Raw genomic sequence first — 27,126 nt, forward strand, 5'->3', positions numbered from 1 at the left:
CGTTTCTCAGGGTCAAACAAAGTTTGTGTTCAGGATGCATTAAAGTTAAATTTATTGGGATACAGACACACAAATAGAGACAACCATACACACACACTGAAGAGAGGTGAAGCTTAGTTTTGGCACTGTAACATGCTGTTTGTGCATTTTCACGCTGTGGGTTTCTCATCTAGTAAAACAGTTAACAAGCTGAGGAGGAAGTTTGTTAAATCATCATGGAAACTGTGTGTATAGTCAGAGCAGAATTTCCTCCTCTCCTTCTCTGTTCCTCTGACTGTAGGCCCATCCTTGCACCTGCAGCATTAGTATGCAGTCGGTATCACATACACATGAATAGTTATCAGCACCCGGTGGCAATTATCAGCGTGAGGTTAAGTGAACAGAAAGACAATATTGCCGTTTCAAAGATTATTGAAATCTACAAACCCCTCCCACCACTTTCCTTGCTTGTGCCTGCATGTGCTTGTATGCATTGTTTGTCTCCGCTGTGTCCGTGCCTGTGTGTGACTGTGTGTCTGTGAATGCGGGCACATGCTCCCACCCGCTCCCCACCCCCCACATGCTGTCAAAATAGCCTCGTAGCCTGTTACTTTGTTAATGAATCTAATTGGAAGGTGGTGAGAGAGTGAGAAAAAATATCTTCTAAACATCAAAGCTTTGTTTATAATCAAGACATTGTGTGATCAAAGATGGGAACATGTTGCTTTGTCTTGCGTCATTACAAAGATGGAGATAACTCACTACAGCATGGCAAGAGATTTAGATAAATGAGGTCGTATCTATCAGCGTCTCTGCACTGATATACAGTACACGCTCTGTTCAAGAATCACAGGCAGCCGGGCAGGAGGTCACAGTTTTTATCACCACCAGCCAGCTGGACAGCAGCAAAACCGGAGCTGTCAATTTTCCCTTTGAAAGACGACAGTCCCATTTCTCTGCCATCAAGTTAACTGAAACAGAAAGTACAGACTTATGATAGACGCATGGGCCAACTTCTGGCAAATCGATCCGGTGTTAACGGATCATACAGACACTGCAAAAACTGAATCTTTAATCTTGTACTTGGAACAGACAGAATAGTTTTGTCTGCTTCTCCTAGGCAACGGTTCTTCCCATAATGCATGCAGCTGTGAAGGCATACACAACCAGGCTGTTTAGTGCTTTGCTTCACAGACCAGATTATCTAAATTTAAAGAACGTGTTTAACATGCTCTGATTGGTGGTAAGCATTTGAAGTCACTCAAAATCTGACTTTAAAAAAAAAAAAATTATTCTGTTTATAGGTTTTTGATATACCAATAACAAAAAGCAACATAATACACATTATCACAGGTGCATATATGAGATTAGCAAACAAAACTATAAAAACCAGAGTTGCTATAGAGAATACACTATGGGTGATGGGTTTACAAATTGTAATAAATGATCATTATATTACCTTTGGCAGAGTTTCAGACCTAACTGAGAGAAGCCTGCCATGTTTTGTTGATTTTCCTGGGGCGTGAAGCTCATATCTGAGTTTCTCCAATTTGCGGCACAGCATCACTTCCCTCAACCACAGGGTGTGAGTTTAGCTCGGGGCTGTCGGCTTTTCCAATTCAGTAAAATTAACCAAGGAGCAAGTAGTGTTATAAAAGCTGTAACTGTATATTAAGCTCCAATTATATTTCTCATTTAAAATACCACAATTATGGGATCTGGATATATTGGTTGCCCAAAAGACTAGAATCAACTGACTGCATTGTTGTGGTGATTTTTTTCTTTTGCATGTTTTTTTCAGAGCATGTATTCTCCTTTTGAAACTTGATGAAAATATTCATTCCTCTTTTCAACTCCTCCCCTTTTGTCACACTTTTCTGTCTCTTCAGTATAGAGAGCAAAATCCCCAAAAACAAAAACAATGAGCCACATATCCACATCCTTAAGATTTTTCTGCACATAGATGATAGATTTGAAAGATTGCGATTTACCATTGTTAACCTGAGACTTACAATCCTTTCACCAGTTATCAGAAAAGTTTCGCTGTTGATGCAGTTGTGTATTCCTAGGACGACAATGAAAAGAGTGCTGCCTTGGTACATTATATGGCTGTAGTTGGAAACAACACAACAGATACCAGGATAGAACCTTGAGGTGCTCTTCTCAGATATGTGCAGGTATAAGTATACACTTGCTGAAATTTGCTAAACATGTGAAGTTACATAGTTTTAGTCTGGCTGGAGAGTTTTTCCCTTTTGGATGCTTTCAGTTGCCTAACACCAAAATTTTGTTTATAATTTCCCAGTCATATATGAAATAATATGAAATAATCTTTAATTAAAATACTTCTTCTTTTCAACTATACCCCTTTTGCTACTTCCTCCCTGTTTTGATATTAGTTTATACAGTCAACACCCTGTCTCCTCAGCTGTAAACTATTCTTCTATCAAATTAAACATCTTTTCTGCCAAAATGAAGAAAGTCCCCGATGCCCTTAAACATTTTAACTGTGAGATAAATGCATCCCCACCCCAATATATGTCAACACAAGCACACCCGATCTGTGGCTCTATAAATCCAGTAAATGTCTAACTGATTCAGTTGAAGGTTACCTTGTCTTGTTGATGCACACAAACAGCCAAGTGAGCCGAGTGCTCCTGGCAATGTTACAGCTGTGACAACAAATGGCAAATAACCATAGTGTTGTTATTTATAAGACTGCTTGCAACTTGGAGACGGCAAGAGATAGAGATAGAGAGAGAGAGAGAAAGAGAGGAGTGAGGTATGGAAGGGAGTGAGTGTGAAGTGGGAGAAAAGTGAGCGAGAGAATGGCAGGTAGAGGAGGATGTTGTAAGGGGATAGTGGAGGGACGCAGTTCAGAGATGTGGAGTTCGAGGTTCAGATGGAAAAAGTAGATGACACAGGAGATACTACAGTAAATCTTTGATGGGGGGTTGACGGTGCTGCTGGAATATACCTTTTTCAAAAAGGCAGTGAAGTTGATGGACAGGCAGAAAGACAGACACATGCGCACAGACAGATCAACATACAGGCAGATATGTCTTTAAAGTGGCAGATGAGTCGACAGGCTGACAGATTGAAGCAAACTAGCAGACAGGCAGGTAAAGACTCGAATAGATGGACAAGAAGATACACAGACAGTCAGTGATAGACAGGCAGACTGACACTCTAAATATTCTGCTAGTTTGATAGATAGATAGACGTGTTCAGAGTCGGCAGTCAGTCAGGTGGACATACGTCTGTACACTCATGTATTGTTAATGTCTATTGGCGGGTCATTGACATGGATGACAGCTGACAGATGGCGACAGACTCCTTTAAGGCTATAATCCGGCAGATATTCAGCAACAGCTCACCAGCTCAAACTATTTTAAATATGAATACCAGCTCAGCCATATGTGTAACTATAGGTGTTAAAGATGCGACAGGTGGACAGCTCTCTGTCAGAACAAAGAGCTGAAGACTGCAGCATCTGTCCACTTGTGTCTGAAAAGTAACAAGATGCCAATATTAGCGTTTCTAAGGCTGAAAAATAGGAATTACGGTATGAATGTGTGCAGATGTTTCTGCAAGTTTGCGTGACCTCAAACCAATGAAGGTCTTGACAAGAAATGGTGGGACTCATTCAGCCTTCCTCACCCTTTGAACAGGTTGATTTTGTTCCGCTGGATGCTGGTTATCTTGCTGCTCTCTTTAACAGCAGTAGAGACAGTTTTCTTGGCTTTGACACCCAGATTTGCAGACCCAACAGATCAAAGAAAAAAATAAAGTTAAAGTGGACTCACTGTAAAACCCCAAATTCAGACAGCTTCTTTAAACTGAAAATCCATTCCTGACAGTGTTACACAGTGTATCTATGTTACACTGAAAGGTCAGCTACTGTCGAGTCCTGTGCCAGAGCCTGAAATTACCTTGATCTCTAGTTACTGCAATATAGCCGCAGTGCAGTGTGAACATAAACACAGGAAGAAAAATCATTATTTTTAAGGCAGCACAGAGCAGAGCCTAACTATAGCCATTATTTCCCAGATCCTTCTATAAGATGTGTTGTTTTGTCCCATGTGGGTGCACATGTGAGTGGTATTGTACTACTGCTGATCATTTTCTTCATGTCTGCAAGGACTTGTACTTCATTTTTTCATGAAAGACCTTTAATAAGCTACTTTACAATTAAAGTATTTTAATGTTGGTCTCCCCCCTAGTATGGATGAATATTGTACGAGATGGTTAACATGTGTTGACACTTTGAAACAAGGATGTAAAATGTCACGCAACCCCAATGAGCAAACTGGCAGGTTTTCATACTCCCAAAGACGGATAAGACGTAGAAACAGAAAAGAATTTTACTTACAGAAACAATTAATGTCTTGTGTACAATTCTCCATTAAGGCATACTTCTGTAAATGTTGGGCAGTTAAAGTACGTTTAGGAACTGATTACATAACACTCAAGGGCTCAAGAGAAGTACAGTCAGAATGGCCAAAAGAGCAGACAGCTTATGAAAAAAAAAAAAAAAAAACCCAAACTCTGGCAGCTTTTGAATTAGTAATTTTGTCTGCCTGGTCGGTTTTTTCGAGGTTGTTGTTACATGAAAGCGAACATGCAGTGTCTGGTAGAAACGACCGTGTTTAGTGTTCATTCAGGTGAAACAGCTGATACTTCTCAAGCAGCAGAATAAAATCTGACGTTAATGGTGAAAGCAGTTTTACCTCCACATTCATATTACATTCTTTTTCCGAGTATCTCTTTTTACTTTTTTTTTAATCACAGCTGTTACATATTTGGGTGTTATTGTGTCATTTTTAAGTGGGTCTTTATAGTTTATCAGAAGATGTTGGTTGCAACTGTCAAATGTCTAAGAAGAAATGGGGAAAATGGATAATGAATAGAGAGAGGGGTAGATTGATGGGTGGTTTCATAAGACAGAGACAAAGTGATCACAATAGACGGTTTTGATTAATGTTAATAACAAGTAAAATCATTGCTATCTCTTGATGTCTCCTCAATCTCGCTCTCTTTCTCTCTCTCTCTCTCTCACACACACACATACAAAAATATGAAGTGAAAGTCACACTCACACTATACAACTACTTAATTAAATGTGCTCAGAATGCAAATTGGCACACACCATTACACAAAGGTGGATGAAGATGAAATGTGTAATTCACTGCAGTCTGTTTTTTTTGTTTATTTTTTGTCTTGTGTGCATTTTTCTTATGATTATTATTTAATCTATATTGAGTTTCAGAAGTGCAGATGAAAGAACACTATTCCATGATATTTACAATATAAAAAACAACTTCCCCTTGTGTATTCCTCATTCACAATACCAACAAAGAAGAGTTGGAGCTATTAAACCTGGTTATGATATTTCTGAGAGGGTTCTCTGGCATTTTAATGTAGATGGAAGAAATAGGATTTAAGATAAGCAACAACAACAAAGTGTGGGATTTTGTTGTTGTTGCATTGTTCCTAATCTTTTGTCTTTTTCTCACATCTACCAAGAATTTTTGTCACCTAAACCTAACCAAACCTCAAGCATAGCAAGTGGCAGATCAAAAAACACTCATTTAATCATTTTTGTAATGGCCATGTTGTTATAACAACATTGTCAAACTATGTTGCTGTGTCCTCTCATACAGTATAGGTTTTTGGAAGATGACCTGTTTTATTCTCTAGTTTGACAGACATGTTGGACCGACTAATTCAAAATGACAAATCCCTCACCCACGTTTTATTTTGGCTGTAATATTTCAGCATGGTTTGGTGCACAGCATCATGGGAAACAGAACACAGCTGGACTTGGTCTGAAGGCTTTGCTGCTGCTTGCAGCTAAGGAAGTGAGCAAAAAATACAGTTCCACATAGACACAACCCCGAATGTGGCCATACACACACCTGCTTAGACACTAGTTCAAGCAACACTCATTCGTATTCAGTTGAATAAAGGTGTCAACCTCAATACCCTGAGTCGATTATTTTATCCAACATGATAAATTCAACTAAAAGTCTCTCCCTGCTCTGTCTCACATATGTTTTATGTATTAGCGCCTCAATGTTGTTCATTCATGTCCAGACTGTTCGAAAGATACCAGGCCATTTGACTGTCAGTTGCCAATTACAAAAAGATTGTAACGCAGAAGGTGAGAATAGGGCAGTGAAAAAGGCAGGGGGAAAAAAGACTGTGACACTTTCTGACAAAACATTGAAAAGTGAGAATCTGCTTGAGAGATACAGGGAGAGCTGGAAAGACCAGGGTGAGTGATTGACAGGAAGAAGGAGTGACAAAAATGGAGGGGTTGTGTGTGAGCCAATATGGCAGAATGGAGAGAGGTAGGGGAGAGAGATGTGAGATTAGAGAGTGAAGGGAAAGTGCCAGAGGGTACAGAAAACGAATTTTGATTGTTCAGACAGTGCTGAGCAGGGAAGAGAAACAGAGAAAAAAATAATTAGTTACATGCCCCAGCAACTGTAATAAAATCAGCAATATTGGCTCAACATCACAATATTTTAACTAAACTGATCTAATGTTAAAACTGTTTGAAAAACTTCATTTATTCAGGCTGATGCTGTAAAATGGCAACATCTGCCTTATATGAAAACTGTTTGGATTTCAAGCAGCATCTCTCCACAAGCTCTTAAAATTGTAGAGTCATGTGAACTGAAAATTGAAGCCTTCCAGCCCTGGCCACAGCAGGACAAGAAGTAACTTAGAGAACTCCAGCCTGTAAAGGTTATTTCTCCAGGCAGTTAAGACCCCTTGCTCAACAGTATCCTAATGAAAATCCTACAGTCAATTAGCAACCCTCTGGACAGGGAGAGGAGGGGGGAGCAGGGTGATACAAGCATGTTGTTATCTTATGTCGGTGTTCATGTAGCGAGTGCTTCTTACTCCGGCTGCTGACCAGTAGCTGCTATAAATGTTTTCTTACTTTGAGTAAAAGAGCCCAGTGGTCTTATTGGATATCAGATTTTTTTTTTTTTTTTTTTTTTCTTTTTAAACAAATGAAAGGTTCAACCTAGATGACATCAAAGTAGTTGGAAGGAGAGGAGTCTTTGGATGATTCAAATTGTTTTTTTTATTCTTTTTTCTTTACACAGCTATTTGGTTCTATGATCATAGCAGATTATTGCATAATAGCTTTCCCCAGTGTGGAACATTTGAAACAGCTATAAATGGATGACCGTTTGTCGTATGAACAAGTTGTTTTTTGAGCGTATGTCTCCATAACACTGGGAAGACACTGTGCATATTAAGCACACAATTTTTCATTGAGGGAGGTCCCAATGACTGACAATCAGATTGTCCACCTGTTGGATGATCAAATGGATTTCTTGATTTTTTATTTTTTTTTTTTTTAATTTGTTTGCTTGTGTGTTTGTGAGGCCGTCAAAGAGTTAAAACGTTCCCCAGTCTGATTTCCCACAGGACAGCTGTTATAAACTGTAATCATTGTGTTCTAATATTATTATAGGTATTTTTTACATGTTTTGGCTAGCTATAATCTTGAATGGGATGGTGCTGTTATCCAAATAAACCTGAATTTTGTTGCAAAACAAACCACATTGTGCTCATACTCAGCTTAACTGTAGGCCTATGTTCTTTTTTTCTTCTTGCTTTCCAAATTACACACACTGACTGAAGTAATCTGTCAATGGACAAAACATAGCGAAAGGTAGATCTGCAAAGTACATAGAACATTTTGGTGTTTAAACATGAGGTGTGAGTTAATGCATGGTTAATAAAACTGTGCAGTGCATGCCCAGCTTAGATAATAATAAAAAGAAAGGCTGCTAATCTCGGCTAATAAGATTTGACTTATTTGAGTTTGTCGTGCTGTTTTCCAGGCACAGCCTCCCACACCGAGCACATGCTGTAGATCAAAAATGGCTGTCATTTGGGGAAAAAAAAAAAAAAAACCTTTATGATTGCCAGAGCCCAATGAAACCAAAGCAAGGCACTGATTGGCACAGAGGAAGGATATTGTAGTTTGGTGCAGACAAGGAGAGACAGAGGAAGAAAGAGATTAAAAGAAGTGACAGAGCCAGAATCGCGGTAGGGAAAGAGAGAAATGAAAAAGAGCAGTGTGAGGAGGGACAGCAAGAATAATGACACCAAGGCAAGATGATGTATCATGGAGAAACAGGAGCTGAACTAAACAGCCTAAAAAGCGATGGAAAAAAACGTAATGAGTGAGACAAACGAATGACAGTGGCTGTAAGAGAGAGACCCACAGAGAGGAGGGTATCATTGCCCAACATCTATCACTATCCTCATTATTCTCTTTCCCTTCACACTGCTGAAACTCTGTGTAATGTTTACGTCCTTTAGCCTACATCCAGTCTGATGTGCTTCTGGTGTTTGTGCATGTGCGTGCGTGCGTGCGTGCGTGCGTGCGTGCGTGTTCGTATGCCATCCATCACTTCATGTGTACAAAAATCTGTTCACACTGTCTCAGAAAGTCAACAGCCACGAGGTTCATCTCAGGTTAATGTTTTAGGGTTACACTTATGACAACGTTACAGGTAGAGTATGCATCTGGAGACTGAATGAAAGTCAATACAATGTCCTCACAAGTAGAGTAGTACAAGTTTGTGTGTGTGTGTGTGTGTGTGTGTGTGTGTGTGTGTGTGTGTGTGTGTGTGTGTGTGTGTGTGTCTCTGTTGTTATCAGTATCAGCCCAGCTTGCAGTAGTTAGGACAGCAATGATTAGAAAGGGGGGGGGGGTTGGGGCTTGATAATGAGCTCTGTGTGCGGGTGTGTGTGTGTTTATCTATACTAAGACCTGTCCTAAATATGTACATGGAATCTTGTGTGTATGTGTGCATTTGTATAGCTGTAAATGTGTTTTGACTCATCTATAAGTAATTGAGTATACTGGAATGATCGTATTCGTGCGTGCGTGCATGCGTCCTGTCCATTGTGCCACTTTACCTCTGTCGGGCAGCCATTGTGGAGAGAGAGGGATGGAGGAATGGATAACAATTGTGGCTGAGGTCTGCTGGGATGTTGGCTAGAAGCAGCAGCCTGAGGGTGAGGAAGGAGGGAGGGAGGGGTGTAGGGAAAGATGGGGGAAAGAGGAGATACCGGATGCAGGAGGAGGAATGTAGATGGATTGAGATTTTAGTGTGAAAGAAGTAGAAAAACTGCGGAGAGAGAGAGAGAAGGAAAAGAGATGTTAGAGAGGGAGGAAGAGGAAAATAATAAAGCGAGAGCAGAGCAATCTAATAATTTCATGTTTCTAAGTTGTCGCACTACAACAAAACAAGCCTGAATTTATTGATTGACCATGTTTGTGCTGCTGCTGCTGCAGCTTAACAACATAACTGCAGACTTGTCATTTCTCATTGTGCACAAGCATTCACACATTGTGAGTGCCTGAAGAAACATTTTGTTGGGTGAGTTCATGTAGCTTCTTCACTTGATCCTAACCCACTGTTTGGCTCTCTACTCATTACAAAGGAAAACACAAACATTTCAGGAGCTCGATGGAGGCCTTGGGCTTTCAGACACTAACCATAAAAATACAGAGCTCCATGTTTGAATTCTGCCAAGGGCCACTGTTTCTCTCTTCTCCACTCTCTTCTCTCTTTTCCTGTCAACACTTCACTGTACACTTCACATTTTCTAAAGGCCAAATGAATAGGAGTTTAGACAGGATGGGACTTTACAGTAGAGAAAACAATACCTTGTTCACAACAGACATTTTTGCTTGTCGCATGTAGCTGCTTAGGTTTCAGGGTGCTGGTATTGCACATGCTGGCTCACTGTCACACTGTCATGTCTTACTGGAACGCTTGAATAGAACAGAGCCATTGTTGATATTATTACCTGTGCTTTTCCTACTATGACAAGTCTGCAGTGAAAAAGGCTATATTCTTCATAAATATATATATATATATATATATATATACACACACACACTCTATATAAAAAGAGGATTTACTTTAAACTGCATCACCAACAACATTTTATTTCAATTAAATCTATAATCATTCAGTAAACCTCAGGCTTATTACATATTTTCTAGGAGGAGTGTTTGGGTTGAGCAGGTGGTTAGAAAAGCAATTGACTGGGCTGGAAGTTAACATCTACACCAACCGACTCAGCACACACTCACACTCCCTCTCACTCCCTAACAGTCCCATTTATCACCTTGTGATTACTTGATAGCTTAGCCAGTTGGTAGGCCATGTTATATTGTTTAGCCAGCTGTGACTGTTGGCCTAATGACTGCAATGGGTTTATTTAATGGAGCGAAAGCTGTTGGAAATTTGAGAGTTGCCAGATTTTAAGAAAATCTGTCAGGGTTGTAAGCGGGGAAAACTGCCCACCACATGCAATGAGAAGCAGGTGGATAAAAACAAGACCATGCCTGGGTTCTCTTGAAAAAGCTATTGGTGGTTTGGTTTCACTGCTTGGCTCAGGCCACTATAAGGGCCTGTCAACAACCCTGTCTCCTATAGATTATGTTCAACCTTTCTATATATATATATATAGACCAGGGTTCGGTTCAGGCAACAAAAGCACTTGGGTTAAGATTTGGAAAATACCGTATTTTGGTCAAATGTATATAAACACTTTGTGTCTGAAGTCACTGTGAACGTTTCCTCAGTTACACCAGATCACGATCTTTTTCTAACAAATGCTGTGACTGTTTCAACATAAACATAAGTCTAAGTCTAATAATGCTGTTGTCACTACAAGTTGATATTGTACTGCTAAGATTGGATATTTTGATGTACACCATCTTAGAGGACCATAGGGGGGCTTCACATTTTAGCACATTAATTAAATCATGTGTATTACTACTACTGCTACTAAGATTAATCACAAACTGTTTTTATAATCAATCAACCTTTGATGTTCTCTGTCAAGCACAAATAGAGTAAAATCAACTAATCTTACTTGTTACATCAATTTAAACATTTTGTTCAATCCAAGTTAATTCCACTTAAAAAGTCTAGTTTTAATCTTCAGACCAGACAAACATGAGTTTTCCTAACTTGAGGTCTTCTGACTTGAAATGATGAAAATGAATGCACTGCTGAGAGTTCACTCTTTAAACTGAAAGAAAGCAAACCTGTCCGTATCAACTGTCCATGTGGCTAAATAGTCAATTCAACTTAATATTTTAGGTTTATTTAACTCATTTCTGAAGTTAGAGCTATTTGTAAGTTTTGCTGTCACTACATAGCCAGTATTAGCATTAACAGCTGTTTACTTACCAGTCTAGAATAAACGTTGTGAGTTCAGCATCAAATTTGTTTCCTTTACTTTCCACTACGTGGAAAGCAAAACAGATGTTAACTCTTGTCTACCACATCTTTTCTTCCACTGAAGTTAAGATGCTAATCAGTTAGCCCTGGCCATCATTTTCCATCACCTCTGACCTTGTAAACACAACGATGGCTTAAGCTTTTGGCAAGCCACAATCACCACCACCCACTCCCAGCAAGAAACCACGTTCTTATGTATAATGATCAGTGTAGCCCTAATTATTACCAGCCTTTTTCCTGAAGCGTACCCCATGTTGATGAAATTATTTTGTATCTTTCAGGCAGCAACTGGACTCAGTTCATGTCAGTATGTTTTAATAATCAACTTGCAGAAACTTGAGTGAAATTCTCCCTGCCCTCTGCCCACCTTGTTATCAGCACATGGTAGTTGTGAACAGAGACTGCTTTGAACCGCTTTGACCATTTTGACTGTTTTGATGTCAGACTGACATTCACTGATGATCCGTGTTGTCAGAAATTTAAATGTGGAAGAAATCAAACATCAATGTTTGAGTGAATTTGTTCCATACCAGCATTAAAGAGGTTGTTGTTCAGCTGCCAACTTTTCATGTTCCTATCTGCAACTGCAATAACCTCTAAGTAGCTCTTAAAGTTTAAATACTACGTACATATATTTTATCGTTTGGGGTAAAGTCAAGGTGGAAAAAGCTTGCGGCATGAAGGAGTAAAAAAAATTCTGCATACATGCTTGACAGATTTAAATCACAGTTGTATTTAACTTGCCAAATTGCAGTCGACCCTCCAGAGAAGGTGGGCCCACAGCCTACATATACATATTTAATTTCCTTATCGGTTGATATTGATTGACTCATACATTCCCAGGTTTCCACCAGTGAGCGAGGAGGCTGCTGTTGGAACCCCAGTGGGAGTCATCATGGCAGCTGCTGTCAATCAAACCATCGTGTACTCCATCATCGATGGCAACCAGGGAGGTGAGTATACGCCGAGCTGTTTATGCACATAGCTGTTCTGTTGTGGATTTCACTTGGCTGGCTTTCCTGTATGGGTGTGACTGCTGCTAAAGTAGCTGGTGAGTTTATATGATTAAGTTATGAACCCTGTTAGTTCTGCCCACTAACGGTGTCTGTACTCTTTGATAGTAGCAGCGGAAATACAATGAAATTCACCATCTCTCTACCTGTCTGATTAAAGCAGCAGGAAAAAAGTGTCTCCAGCTATTTCAATACCAGTAATACGTTTCAGGTTAGGTGCTGATTGTTTTCTTTGTCATTTGTTTCTTATTAAAAAAAAATAATCTTCAAAATAACTCCATCTGTTAGCTCCTGGCACATTACCTCCTTTTCACCCTGTATAAAATGGTCCACTTATCCAACTGCCATATGCAAGAAAGTAAAAAAAAAAAAAAACTCTCTCACTTTGAATCCCTCTTTGACCTTACTCTCTTATCTTTTGCACTGTGTTTCTTTCATCCTCACTTCCTGATGTCTTTCTTTATCCCTCTGTCTCTCATTCTCTCCAGGGGTGTTCGCATTAAACGAAACAACGGGAGCGATTTCCACAGCCAAGCCCCTGGACTTTGAGGCCAATTCCAGCTACGTTCTGAAGGTAGAGGCAGACTCCATGAGAGTGGTGTCCTCAAACCTCCGCGCCCCCTCAAAGAGTAAGTTATGAACTCGAGATTGCATCACCACAGATCACCGATTTTTCTTCTCTCTAATTACACACACACACACACACACACACACACACACACACACACACTTAAGGATTAATAAAACAACAGTGCATTGCCTGCTACATGATATTAAGATAATGTTGCCTCAGGCTTTAGCTTTCTCTGCACACCCACACTCTCATTCCCTCTCTGCCTCTCTCTCTGGAGCTCTATCTGCTTTTACCTTGCACAAGTTCTCTCCAACTTCTTCTGTATACAGTTGTATGTTTTGGAGGATACATTATATTAGACCTTGGCTGTTGTTGTTACCTTTCAAACTGCCCTTTCTCTCGTTCAGCTGTCTATCAAACCTGTAGGCTACACCACCTTGTTGTCTTCACTGCTGCTTTTTTTTATCCACTTGGTAGATAAGCGTCTCATTGGCTATCACATCTCACCGAAATGCAATTATGTAACTGTCTACAATTTAACTGGCAAACAGAAATATGTTTGCGATGATCAAAGTGGCTGGATAAAGCTAGCAAGTCTGAAGATTTTATCTGTAAAGCCATAACTTTTTGCAGATATTCTGTCCAAGAGAAGACATATTCAGATCCTTACTTAAGTACAATTATATGCATTACATTAATTCCAAATATACTAAAACTCCTGCATTCAAAACCCTATGTATACCCTAAATATAAACAGAATTATTATCAGCAAAATCTACTTTAAGTAGCAAAATTAAAAGTATAGAGTAAGTCAAATAGAAAGTTACATAGAAACTGACCCCTGAGACTGTTATATTATTAAATATTACGTTATTAAATTGTTAATACTGATGAATTTATTGTGTTGGCTGGCTGAGATAGATATAGTTTTAAGTGAGTTTGGCAGTTTAGTCCAGTGGTCACCAACCCAGGGGTTTTAATGAAATAATACATTTTTATGGGCATGGGACAGTAATTTAAATAAAACCATTTGAGAAGTTTAGAGGGGACTTGGGGCCCCAAAGAAGAAACTGCCTTTTTTATTGAAGGATTTTTTTTTTTTTTTTTTTTTAGCTTATTTAATTCCTTTTTCTTTTTTTTTTTGGGATGTTTTGTTTTAAGATTTTGAACTGAAATGTCACTGGAATAAAACAATATAAGTAGATAAGTAGAATAAAAGGGAAATACACAGACCTGTACTTAACTACAGTGTTTGAATAAATGTACTCCATCACTTTATGAGAGCAGGACAAGTCAACGTTACATTGAACTTAACCTGCCTTAATCTAAGCACAGTCCTAGTCTTTCATTGAATTTCTTTTTATGGCTCCGCACCGGCGACAGCCAGGGCCAGAGGCATTATATTTTCAGATTGTCCATCGGTCCGTCTCATTCCCTTGAATGCAAAATGCAATATCTCAGTAACGCCTTGAGGGAATTTCTTCAATTTTAGCACAAACATTCACTTGGTATCAAGGATGAACTGATTTTGGTGGTCAAAGGTCAAGGTCACTGTGACCTCACAAAACACGACTTTGGCCATAAGTCACTAATTGTGACACAATTTAACACAAATGTTTAATAGGATAAAACAATGAAGTGATGACATTTTATATCCTAATGGTCAAAGTTCAACTTTACAGTGACATCATACTGTTCTGAAAAAGGGGAGATTGTGGCCATATTTCCTGCACCTTGGCTGGTTGGTGGAGGCATACTACCACAAGGCAGTAGTTCTAGTTATAGAATAATTATTCATCTTCATTCTCGTTCATTTTTATCCTCACTTGAATCCATCCAAAAATGATTTCTCTTCAGTTGCACGTGGGGGGACCAACCAAAACAAGTTGTCACGGTTTCAATTGAAATTATATCTGAAGTGAAAATGGCTCTAATTAGTCTCTAACTCTTTTTCCCTCTGTCTTTCTTTCTTCCTGCCTTTTCTCTCTGCCTTTTTCTAAATGTCTATCTCTGCTGGTCTTTCTCTCGTTTCTCTTTCTTCCTTTCACAACATATCTGCATTCTTCTTAATTGATGCTCAGCTCCCCGGGTTTCTCCTTTCTTCTTTAATTATAGTGTTTTACCACATGCTGTTCTCATTTCATCCAACCATTTGAATTTAAGCTTTCTGCAGGGATTAAAACTGCAAATCATTGTAGTCATTAGCAAATCCCCTTCAATTCTTTTTGGTACGCATTTTAATCAGGCAGAAAATCAATAGGATTCTAATAATGTGTTAATCCAGTTTTCTAACTAAAGTGAAGGTTGGAATTGTAAATAGACGTTTTGGAACGGTGTCTCTAGGACGGCTATGGTAGATAAGAAGATTAACATTTGCAGCTGCTTGTTTGTTTGTGTTTTTCTTTATATGTGCCAAAGTTTTTGGGTGATTTTTTTTTTCTTCTTTTTTTTCATTTGTCTTTCTCGGAGTAAAACTTGAGCAGTTCACAATCCTGAGATTTGTTCTTTCTTTGAGACACATGGTTCTTTCACGGAGATTGGTAGCTGTACTGTGTTACAGTTTTACGTGGGTGTGATTACGAATTCTGTTATAGGCCAGATAAAGACTGAATGCATGTCATTCCAAGTTGCAATCACTGAATATGAATGTCAGAGGCTCATTGGCACAGTCATTTGTCTTACACTGAATAAATAGTGTGGTTTAATTACAGTAATGGCTGGTATATTTTAAATTGTTTTTTTTCCATATAGTTTCTGTGTGTAATTCAAAATGGCTTTTACACTATTACTGATGCAAAACTTCATTTTAAACCTTGGCACAGTCATTATTTTGAAAACCTAACTTGCAAAGGCCATAATGTTGACAGCAGTATTGGGTTTCTTGATGCATATATCTCAAAAAATGTGATCAGTTGGCTCAGAGCAGGGTCACCTCTAATGCAGCATCACCTTAACATTCAGCAGCTCCTAATGTTTCTCTCAGCTCATTTTCAGAGTTGTGAACGTCTACCCCTCGGCTCCGGAAGTGAAGCTAACAAGCCTTCAGTCATTACTCACTCTGCCATCCCACCTTTTGATCACTATGTAAACCCGTTTTGTTTTTCAGCTTCTCACTCTGGAGCCCTCTACACAATATTTTCTGCCAAATTTGAGTCAAAATGTCATAACAGATACGGGGCTTTTTGTGTGCGTGTTACCAAACATATCTGATCAAACCACGCTCACACAGTCTGGATAAAGCAGATAAGCTGAAAAGCTTTTGAGTGTTAAACTTCTTTCTTCATTTTTCCTAATGTTTTTTTTTAGACCCGTAGCATCGACTTGTCAACATGATCACCCACAAGCAAAGATGACACTGCAATCGTAATAGTTGTGACATCTGCAGCCAATGCAGAAGCCATGGCTTTACCTGCCTGTAGATGGGATGTCTACATCTGCAGGTCTAAACCAGGTCGTGCTACAGGCTTGAACCTGCTGGAGTTGCAGCTCTGTAGTTGGATGATACTGGCTGGTCTTGGTTACCCGTGCTTTACACATGTGGCTGTGTTTGTCCCATTTTATTAATCTCTTTAGTCGACTGCAACAGAAATCCCTTGCAGTTTATCAAGCAGCTCTACACTGCATGTGTACCAGCAAATACCATATGTGCTTCACAGAAGCTCATCTTTTATATTTTTTTGTAATGTCATATTCAAAAGTATATCTTACTGTGTTAATTGTGTGTGTCCTAGCTAACACAGCTAAGGTGGTGATTGACATCCAGGATGAGAACGACCACCCACCAGTTTTCACCAGACCCCTTTACATTGGAGGTGTTGCAGAAGATGCCAAAACTTTCACATCGGTGTTGCAAGTACAGGTACAAATACACACAAACACACACAAACCATCTGACAGCTCACAATGTAATGCAGGTAATCCTGTTAGCAGTTCCTGCTTGATAATATCCCCTTTGTTAGTGTGAAATTCAAAATATTATGACTTGGTCATAAAAGAAGATGTACAGCTAAATTCAGTTAAGCTCATCATGAAGGTGCTCGCAGTCCTCAGGTGGATTTTAAACAGAGATAATCTTAAATCCAGTACATAACAAGATAATCTGGTAAGAATTAGTCTGTTTTTCCCTCGACGTCTACTTCTGTCTCTCTGTTAATTGATACATCTCTTTGTTCCCCTTTACTTTTACCTAACTCTGAAGAATTTCATATCACTGTAAACAACTTCAGTAACTCGTATTATTAAAATGCCTTCCAGGGCCCAAAATGGGTCACGGAGCGTTTCTCTTTCAGCCGCTATCTGAGAAGCAGCAATACGTTTTAATGAGCCTGGATGCCACAGGAGACTCGGGCAGGGTCTTGGGCAGAAAAGTATGCGCTTTAATATTTTATCACAGTTTTTAAGAACCCCGTATTCCTGCTTCATTAGATTGTACACAGTGAGAGTGACAGGAATGATGAGAGAATAAGGAGAGCATGCAACAAAGAGTCATATTTAAAATCACAGTTTCACAAGTATAGAAAATGTGCTTTTCTCTCTCATAAATCTGGTGTCTCTAATTATTATTCCTCTGCTGCAAGCACCTGAGGGTGTTGTTTTTCATATGGATTGTGTGTGCGTAAATGTGGTTTACAGTCTATAGTCATTTGACCTCTTTAAATACTTAAACAGACTGACATGAAGAACTAATAGCCTGCTAGTAGGCTCAATGATCACAGGGAGCAGCAATAGATGTGGAGGTTGCAACGAAGAGCGAGGATTGATGGTTAGATAAAGATAAGTGGCATCCTGCTGGGAGATGAACTGACTGGACAGGAGAAGGCAGGGAACACATGCATGATTCATGGGTGGATGAATAGATGAAATGGCAGGGAGTGACTAGAAGGATAGACACGGATGCTGGCAGCACACTCGCTAACATCCAGATGAAAGAGTGAGTGGGACAAAAGACAGAGAGAGTTTGAGAAATGTGCATTTTCAGTCTCAGTGGTTTCACTCAGCTCTAACTAATGCCATCGCACCTATTGTGTGTGTGTGTATGTATTTTTTTTGTGTGTGTATACTGCGTTACATTTTCTTAGCTGTGCATATTGCTTCATGCCGGGCTGTCATGTCTTCAGAGTGTCCATGTTCAAGTACATGTGCAGGAGTTTGTCTTTCTTTTGGTCCCTCAGAAGACGCCATAATACAGAAACTCATTAGACCCGAGATGTGTCTCACGTCAGCAAACCTATCCGTTACCTCCGAAGATTGTTTTATTTTTCTAGTTCAATTTGTGTCACATTTTGTCTTAAGACATTTCTTTCACTTCTCCCACCACAACCAATGCAAATGCAGAGATATTGAATTTACTGAATTGAATTCCTTTCTGCAGCCTTTCCATCCCCATTTTAACCTTCCAGGCTTCCTTTTGGTGGGTGTTTAAACCAAAAATAGCCCTGCATGGAAAAAAAAAAAAAAAAAAGAATTCAAAGGGCTGCACTGGTATGGGTGTGTTGCTAGAGGTACTGGTGAAAAGATGATATATCCAGGAAGTCAAGTTTAAATAATACACTCATGAGTTTGAAGATTTATCAAATGAAACAATATCAGACAGCATTAGAAAGGAACATACATTTTCAGAAAGTCATCACAGCAAGTTATTTTATTCATCATAACATCAGCTACGGCTGCCATGTTATACAATTATCCATCTGGAATGTGTGCTGGCATGTGTTGGTTATCGGTGCTTTGAAAATGCAGCAAAAGTTGAGCTGTGTTTACCTTCTTTTTTTTTTTCCTTTATGTTCGATCTCTGCATTTGCACCCCACAGAGGTTTCATTGATATTAATGAGGCGGCTACATTATTTTCACACAATGCTGTTGAACACGACCTTGGTTTACCAAGTGATTCAGTCATCATGTGAAAATGCTTTTGAATGAGGCTCAGGTGTCCAGTGAGATTCAGAGCGGTTGCTTTGTCACAATGTGCCAAAAATGCAGAATGGAAAGGCCTTTAAAAAGCACTGGAATGGTTGTACTTTGTAAGTGCTGAATCTGTGTATTCATTTGTGAAAATGTGTTGTTTCATGTTAAAGTTAAAGTGATACCAAAGGGCTTTCACAACATTTGTCTTTTGTCACTCAAAACACACAGGATAGTTGAAAAAGTCAAACTCTGTGTGTGTCCCAATAATTCTATATATGAAACTTATATATTATAAACTATATTCATATTTTTATCATACAAGAGCAATAAGCAGTGTCAAGACAATCGAAATGTGACTGCAAGAGTGACAATTTGAGTGCTGCCAATTAAAGGAGCTATTTGTAAGTTTTGCTTCGCTACATAGCCAACATTAGCAGCCATTTACTTACCAGTCTTGAAGAAACGTTGTGAGTTCAGCATCAAACGTCATTCCTTTAATCACCAAGAGCGGTCTCCAGCGGTGCAAAGCAACCTTCTTGTGTTGTTTATGTTTCTATTACCTCTTTCCTTGTACTGACCATATTACCACTTACCAATACCAAGTCACTGTGGCATCCAGTCTGTCCTGAAGGAGTAACGTGGCTCATAGGGTGTATTATAACCCCTTGTATTGTATACGCAACGATGGCTGAAGCTCTTGGCAAAACTAGTATACAGTAAAGTATACAGCTTTCAATGCTAATGTGGGTTATGTAGCAATAGCGAAACTTTCAAATGGCTCCTTTTAAAGAGACAGCAAAATGTTCTCCCAACAGTTCAACCTTCTTTTTTTTTCCCAGGAGCTTTTTCACCACCACCCACGTTGTTTTTCTTTTGTACACCCATGAACTCAGCTCAAAAATCAAGGTTTTTTTGTGATTCCATACTGACTGATTTAAGTGTACCTAATTTTGCCACTTTTCCAGTATGAGCACACCACACAATCGAAACCTAATTAGAATTCACATCCACATGGATTTTGAACACAGCTATACCCTTGGTGTAATAGAAAATATTATATATATTCAGGTCTGTACTCCACGCCTGTGCTATTGCAGTTTAAACAATAGGTTGATATTACTGCAGATATAGATTTATTGCCGAGAAGTTATCCTAACTGTGCCATGGACCTCTGCCGGTATGAACACAAAAAAATGGATCTATGCACCTGTTCTTCCCTGAATCCTCCCTTTTTCCCTTATCTTTCTACATGTATACCTCCTTATTTCCTTTATTTCTTCTTTCCTTCCTCGCCTCTATTTCCTTATTCTCTGGCCACATGAAAAATACATTTTTTTTGTTTCTTCCTATCATAGTGTTACCTTTTTGATGTGGTGGGTGTCTCAGGGCTGAATCTGTAGTCTATACTCCCAGCTCTTTTAGTAATGCAATAAATCAATGTCTGTCTGACTGAGAGTCTGGATGTGAATGTGAGGTTTGCATGTATTGTGTGAATGTGGGAGATACTTGGTATTTAGTCAGAATGACAGAAGAACTGTCCTTCATACAGCTCAAAGCACCACTTTACCCCCTACTGCTTATTCAGAGTACTACATCAAACAATTCAAGCGCTAAAAGAGTCCGAGCAGGTTCCCCGCAAGCAAAAAGAAAAGAAATCGTGATAAAGCAACAACATAATGTGGCTTTCAGTGAGTAAGACATACAAGAGAGATAACAATCCTGCACTAATTAATATGCTGTACATGACATTGCCCTGTGTCGATCAGCTGCTCAAACACCGAAACTATGATGATGAACAGGAAGCGAGGGGGTTACTATCATAACTATAATCATCAGAAATCATAGAATTGGTTATTGTGATAATCACAACAATGAATTGATCACAGTGTTATTTGTGCACATGAAGGTGACATTTATTGATAATAGTGATTATGATGATGATATTGCGGTGGTGGTGTGATTATGATAATAATAATGATACACTCTAGTGAGTCTTATTTTCTTCATTCCCCAGGCTGTGGACAAAGACACTGGCAACTACAGTTCAATGATTTACCGACTGATCATCCCCCCTCAGGCTGGAAAAGACACAAAAGACAGCAAAAACGGCTTTGTCATTGAACCCTACAGCGGTGTAGTGAAGACGGCAATCATGTACCGCAACATGAGGAGGTCGTATTTTAAGTTTGAGGTGGTTGCTACGGACAACTATGGTCAAGGACACAGCAGCAAAGCGGAGATAGTGGTGTGTATATATTTTTTGACAATGTTGGCAGGTTTATAATCATTTCTTAAAAGGAGCTTTATTTTATCTAATATTATACATTTTCCTTAAAACAAATTAAGTCGAGATGATTTCACTTCATTGCAATGGGAGTTATTGTCAATCCCAGATTGTCCTTGAAGTAGATAAATATGCAACAGTGAGAACAAATTCAAATTGGCACAAACTTGAAGCGTGGCCAGAGTGAAAATTTGGTCTTTTCCTATGCAAAACTTTTTTCCAGTGGTTTAGGTACCAGCTGCTGAAGTTTAGTGACATAATTCAGAGCTGACCATGCTGTTTGTGATTCAGTTTAATTGAAATGAGTTTCATTTGCATTTATTTTGTAGGTGTCAGTCGTGAACCAGCTGGACATGCAGGTGGTTGTATCAAATGTCCCTCCAACTTATGTGGAGAAAAACAAAGACAAGCTTCTCAGGTAAGGTACATTGTACTGTTTGATTAGATTTTTTTTTTAAATATATTTTTTTTTATATATAATGTATAAATAAATCATCTATAGCCTTAAGATGGCTGTACTACATGTACCCTGACTGATGACAATCAAACTTATTTTTAAGAGAACTGATGTTATTATTTAAACTACATGCAATTTGTGTTCAACATTGCACAAAACTATTGATGGACACCTTGTCTGTTAAACCATCGACCCTCTGATTATATAACATTTATATAATATTTACTTTGTTTGACAAACATCTGCCCACTCACTGCTCTACTGATTTCATAGAACAGTGGAGCAATATATATATGGCAGGTGAGGAACACATCTGGTCGTCCATATACATGTTCTCACTGCCTGCCTGAAAAGTCAGTAATAGATCAGAAAAAGTCACAGTTTCATATCATATAGGGTGTACAATAAACTTACAGTCATACAGTACTGAAATTAAGTTCTAACCTTGATTTGATGCCATTTTAGATGATACAGTTACACCAGTCTATGATTCCTCCATATTGATTTAGCTATGTTGTGTCTCCATAGGAAGAACTTGAGCTGTAATTGCCACCATGGGGAAATCAACAACACTAAATAAAGAGCACAAACAGTACTGCATTTAAAAATAGTATTATTATCATAATGAAGTGTCCTAGTAAAAATAATGTTGCGGGTGCTGTGTTGAACTAGAACCCACACTGGGACTGTAACAAGGACAGGCATCAGACGACCAACAGTTACAGGGCAGACAATGGCCCTATTGGTGTAATGAAAATAATGAATGACCAAGCTCTGGATATAGATGTAGTTCATTATATATTTTAGTATATTTAAATGGTGTTTTCTCTTTAGTCTGCATTGGAATTTAAAGGTGCTTCTTTGAGTTGATGTTTTAAGGCCAATGCTGATTTTTGGTGTGTTACTTTTTATTGTTACCTTTGCCACCAGCTGGCTCCTTTCACTCTTCCCTCATCTTCTGTCTCTTGGAGGCAGCATACACTATCTTAAATATGGTATGTTATGCTCAAAACATTTTGGGCTCAAGGCCTGAAAAAATGACCTCATCCATACCACAGTGCAGCAGCTTCAATGTGAGATAATCGGACTATGTTCTGATGAGACTCAACTTGTTTCAGGAATTATTTTGACGTTATCTCCGTCCACAGTCTAAGGAACAGAAGATCTAAATATTAAACACAAAATGCATTATTCATTATATGATATGATATTGTTCCCATGTACACAGTTACCGGTTGGCATTTCTGCAGCAACAGACACAAACACTGTACCGCAGCTCTGTCAGGTTGCTGCTTTCTTTTGCTTCACACGTACAGTATAACATGATAATAATGTTTTAAAGCACTTTTCACAGTCTTTTCTCTCCGCCTCACTCCCTTTCTGTCTTTCACACACACACACACACACACACACACACACACACACACACACACACACACACATACACACACATTAGTGGGACCTGCTGTGAGCAGGTGTTTCTTGGGGGACAGAAATCAATATTGCACAGCACGAGTGTGCCAAGCTGACAGGCTGGAGTAAAACATGTGTGTGGTATGTGTCTTTGTCTAGTGTGTGGTGTGACTGGAGTTTGAAGGCTTTGTGTCTAAGTACATGCATGAGGTATATTTTTGTAAATGCGTACACATAATGTAATAGCGTGTGTGTGTGTGTGTGTTTGAGTGTGTGTGAGTGTGTGAGTGTGAGTGAACCCATCAATCAAAATGTGTTATTTTTAATCCTCAGCATTTTGGAACGCTACGTCGAGGATCAGATACCAGGAGCAAAGGTTGTCGTGGAAACCATCGGGCCCCATCGCCATGGTGATGGGATGGAGCAGGAAGACTACACCAAGTCGGACCTCATGATTTATGCCATCGACCCTCTGACAAATAGAGCAGTATCTAGACAGGAGCTCTACAAGTAAGAACTTTGCCAACAAATCCACGAAAAAGTAAAATGGCAGCTCTCCAAAAGCCATATCATAAAATTGGACAGGTCCTACCCTAACCTACATCACGATTAATTAATTACCTAAATTAATTGGCTTCAATTAATTTTTTGGAGTGCCGCCATTGACTCAGTTTTTCATGTATTTTGTTGAAGGCAGTCTAGTACTCTCTGGCAGCTTATCCATGCAAGAAGAAAAGTTCTTAATAAAATTTGTCAGGCCTTATTTTAACTAAGAGTCATTGAGGGTAAGGAGTTTGGTAATACTAATAAATGAGTGGGCATCTGTTTGTGTGCTCTTGGTGTCAAACTGGATGACTGTTTGACATCTAGCTGGCAGGAAGTTCGGCCCTTCACCACCACGCATTAACACTCGCTCGTTGCGCGGTCTCAGTCACATCTTTGTGTTTCTCATCCCAAGGTTTATTGACGGCAAACTCTTGGACATCAACAAAGAGTTCCAGCCTTTCCTCCCTCCTGGTGGACGGATTCTGGAGATCCGCACCCCCGAAGTGGTGACAAGTGTAAAGAAAGCTGTGCAGGCTGTAGGCTACACAGAAGGGGCTCTGTTAGCTCTGGCAGTTATTATCATCATCTGCTGTGTCCCTGCCATACTGATCGTTATTATCACTTACAGACAGTAAGTAGGATTTTTGCGTGGTATTTTTTACATTTTAGGAGTAAAACTTAAATCATTCAAGTTAGATATTCTGTACTGTTGTTTTTATTAACAGATTCAAATGAATCCTAGTAGCAGTTAAGACCTGTGTAGTAAGCCTGGTATACTCCTATTCTTCTGTGCCAAGGACCTCTATTGTTTTTTCATTATGATGAACATGGGAACTGTAGTTTAATTTAAATCATTCCTACACACACTGTCCTCCTGGTGCTACAAATACTCCCTATTGTTACTACTAATTCATCCACAGCTGAAAATAGTGCCCAACAAATGCACTATTTACTCCTGTTTGGGTAACATTTGCTAAAAACTGTTCAGCTATTTAACTAAATAACTTTTTAAAAAGTAAAACTAAATATTTCTTGACTAGTTTTTAAAGATTGACACCCTCACTAGAAACAAATGGGCCTGTGGCGTAGTGCCACTGATAGGATAGGGAGGCAGTAAAGTATTGAGAGACAGATTCCCAAATGTGTCAGTCCTTACCAAATCTCAACAGCCCATCAATGCACAGCAGCTTCTCCTTTTTTGTGTCCATTTTTACTTCTCCTGTGTGCCTAGTGAGGTGGATTATTGCAGGCAGCTATTAAATCTACTGCATTGCATTATAGCAGAACAGCAATAGATCTCATATTTTGAAGTTGATAGTGTTCATTGTAATGTACTTTTGGTGTGATTTCTGGGTTTGGGCATTACAGCCACTGATGTAAATGTGCTTGAAGTGAAACCATTATACAGCAACATCAAGTTGGTGCTGCTTAATTATAATGATTGAGTTTAGGGAATAGTAACAAAGATAACGAGCCATCCAGAAAACCTATGAATTTCTTTTAAGAGCAGGCAGACAGTCAGACAAATTGACAGAGCTGACACTCTCTTCCCACAGGACGTCCTTTAGCACTATTTATCATTTTATCACCTGGGCCAGTCACTTCTTTAGATGATTCAGCATGGCAGCCTGTCCCACAGTGCCAATCCTAATAGTTTGTTTAGCTAACCACTGTGAAAGGCTATTAATTTCATCCATCACCCAAACACACATAAACAAGTGCGCACACACATTTAAACTGGATCAGTGCATTTTGGAGAGAGCTTCTCATCCTGCTGAGAGAGAGAGACAAATGACACACTGAGGGGAGAAGAGGAGATTTGAGGAAAGAAAAACAGTGTAGTAATCATCAGCATAATAATTACTAGTCATTGTTGTTAAATGACTGTAATGAAGACCAATTGCCTGACTTTGCTTATAAAATTGCAATAAGTAAACTTGGCTAACATGACTTATGGTGTGATTTATGGTTCAAATAATCATTAATCTTTTTCTGTCTCATCTGCTGCATCGATTGTATACCACCAGATTCAAAGAGTGAGTACTGCTTTCGTATTCCCACGCTATAATATTAATGTCATAGATGTCTTAAACACCTTTCATTGTGATTAATCTGTTGATTGTCAATGTACAATAAAATGAATAAGATCAGGAAGGGCGGTGAAACAGGAAGGACAGCAGACAATCAAACAAATGAATCCTGAAGAACATGGGATCAGTAAATGTCCAAAGCCAATGCTTTTATTAGTGTGTGTGTGTGTGTGTGTGTGTGTGTGTGTGTGTGTGTGTGTGTGTGTGTGTGTGTGTGTGTGTGTGTGTGTGTGTGTGTGTGTGTGTGTGTGTGTGTGTGTGTGTGTGTGTGTGTGTGTGTGTGTGGAGTCTGGGCCCTTGCCAGTTTGCTCAGCAGTTTTGCTTCTAGAACCTTTTTGGTGTCACCAATAGCTTGCAGTGGCTAACGCTGGATGGTTATTGATTCCACGAGCTGTTGAAAGCAACTGTTTCAAGACAATATTACAAAAAAATGGATGTAAATTCAATGTTGTAAATGCCACAGTGGACACTGTTCAACATATAGGTTACATAGTCTCACTTTACCATTAATTAAGTTATGCAGGGAGGCACATTAAACAAAAACTTTCAGGTATATTTCGCAAATTAAAAGTTTACTGCTGTGTTTTACAGTTTTAGTTTTAGCATACAAATATTTGCTAGGCAATAAACACAGAGTGCAGCTAAGGCTGGTGGCAAATGGGGACTCACTTAAGTCAGAGGGCTTCATCTGCTGGCTACTATGAATGTCTGTATGAAATTTAATGGCAATTCATCCAATAGTTGTTAAGACATTTCAGCCTGGAACAAAGTGGTGGGCTCACATTGCCAGAGGTATGCTGCTGGCATGGCTAGTACATGTAAAATGTGTACTGTACAATGGCAAAAAAAAAAAAAAAAAAATATATATATATATATATATATATATATACACTGTATGTTGTTGTTATTGCATTTTTTTCAGAACATGCACAAGTAAATAGTAGTACTTGGCATGAGGACTAGCACAGACGGATGTACTGGCGGTTGACTTGAAACCGCAAACCAAAGACTTTTTGGACAAAGAAAAAAGTCCTCCTGCCCTCATTATGACTGTTTTACTACTCTTTAAGGTCTGGATTTTGCTGTAACTTTAGATATCCAACTCTGTGTCTCCTCTGTGCTGTGTCCAGGCGCCAGGCAGAATGTGCCAAAACAGCCCGTATCCAGATGGCACTGCCAAAAGGCAAACCTGGGGGAGGCACTGCCAACAACTTATATGAAGAGCTGGGTGACAACGCCATGTAAGTGAAGTGTGAAAGTGGCATTTACACTGATGGGCCAAAACAGAGGCATTAGCTCATATTTCTCTAGTTGTTAAACTCCAGGCTTTGGCGATGTGCCTTGTCGTACTCTGGGAGCTTGGTGGTGTTCATACATGCAGTCAGTCCCATAACATTACACCTCCCCAAATTTTAAGTATCGCTATGGAAAATGCAAATATACCTGCATCTTTGAGTCTCTGAAGACCAAAGCTATTATTCACAAAGCTGAGGTCAAGCATAAATCCAATATTTTCCCAATTTTACTTCTTTCATGCATTGAAAATGAGAAGGCAAGGATAGAAT

At 39.2% G+C, this 27,126-nt stretch overlaps 1 protein-coding gene across 2 annotated transcripts in view; it reads left to right on the forward strand.

The window, feature by feature from the left end:
- Positions 1 to 27,126, forward strand: part of LOC130162246 (protocadherin-15-like) — a 162,871-nt gene that overhangs the window by 112,382 nt on the left and 23,363 nt on the right. Inside the window, exons 27-35 of one of the 2 annotated variants that reach the window (XM_056365903.1) lie at positions 12,123 to 12,232; positions 12,781 to 12,921; positions 16,598 to 16,725; positions 20,786 to 21,016; positions 21,385 to 21,473; positions 23,259 to 23,435; positions 23,884 to 24,102; positions 25,499 to 25,507; positions 26,692 to 26,802. In XM_056365903.1, coding sequence (XP_056221878.1) covers positions 12,123 to 12,232; positions 12,781 to 12,921; positions 16,598 to 16,725; positions 20,786 to 21,016; positions 21,385 to 21,473; positions 23,259 to 23,435; positions 23,884 to 24,102; positions 25,499 to 25,507; positions 26,692 to 26,802 — 1,215 coding nt within the window. Of the gene's footprint in view, positions 1 to 12,122; positions 12,233 to 12,780; positions 12,922 to 16,597; positions 16,726 to 20,785; positions 21,017 to 21,384; positions 21,474 to 23,258; positions 23,436 to 23,883; positions 25,426 to 25,498; positions 25,508 to 26,691; positions 26,803 to 27,126 lie in introns of those variants that run through there. The other variant, XM_056365902.1, reaches the window with a different exon arrangement.

The sequence above is a fragment of the Seriola aureovittata genome, chromosome 21, assembly GCF_021018895.1.
Source record: "Seriola aureovittata isolate HTS-2021-v1 ecotype China chromosome 21, ASM2101889v1, whole genome shotgun sequence".
NCBI classification, from domain to species: domain Eukaryota; kingdom Metazoa; phylum Chordata; class Actinopteri; order Carangiformes; family Carangidae; genus Seriola; species Seriola aureovittata.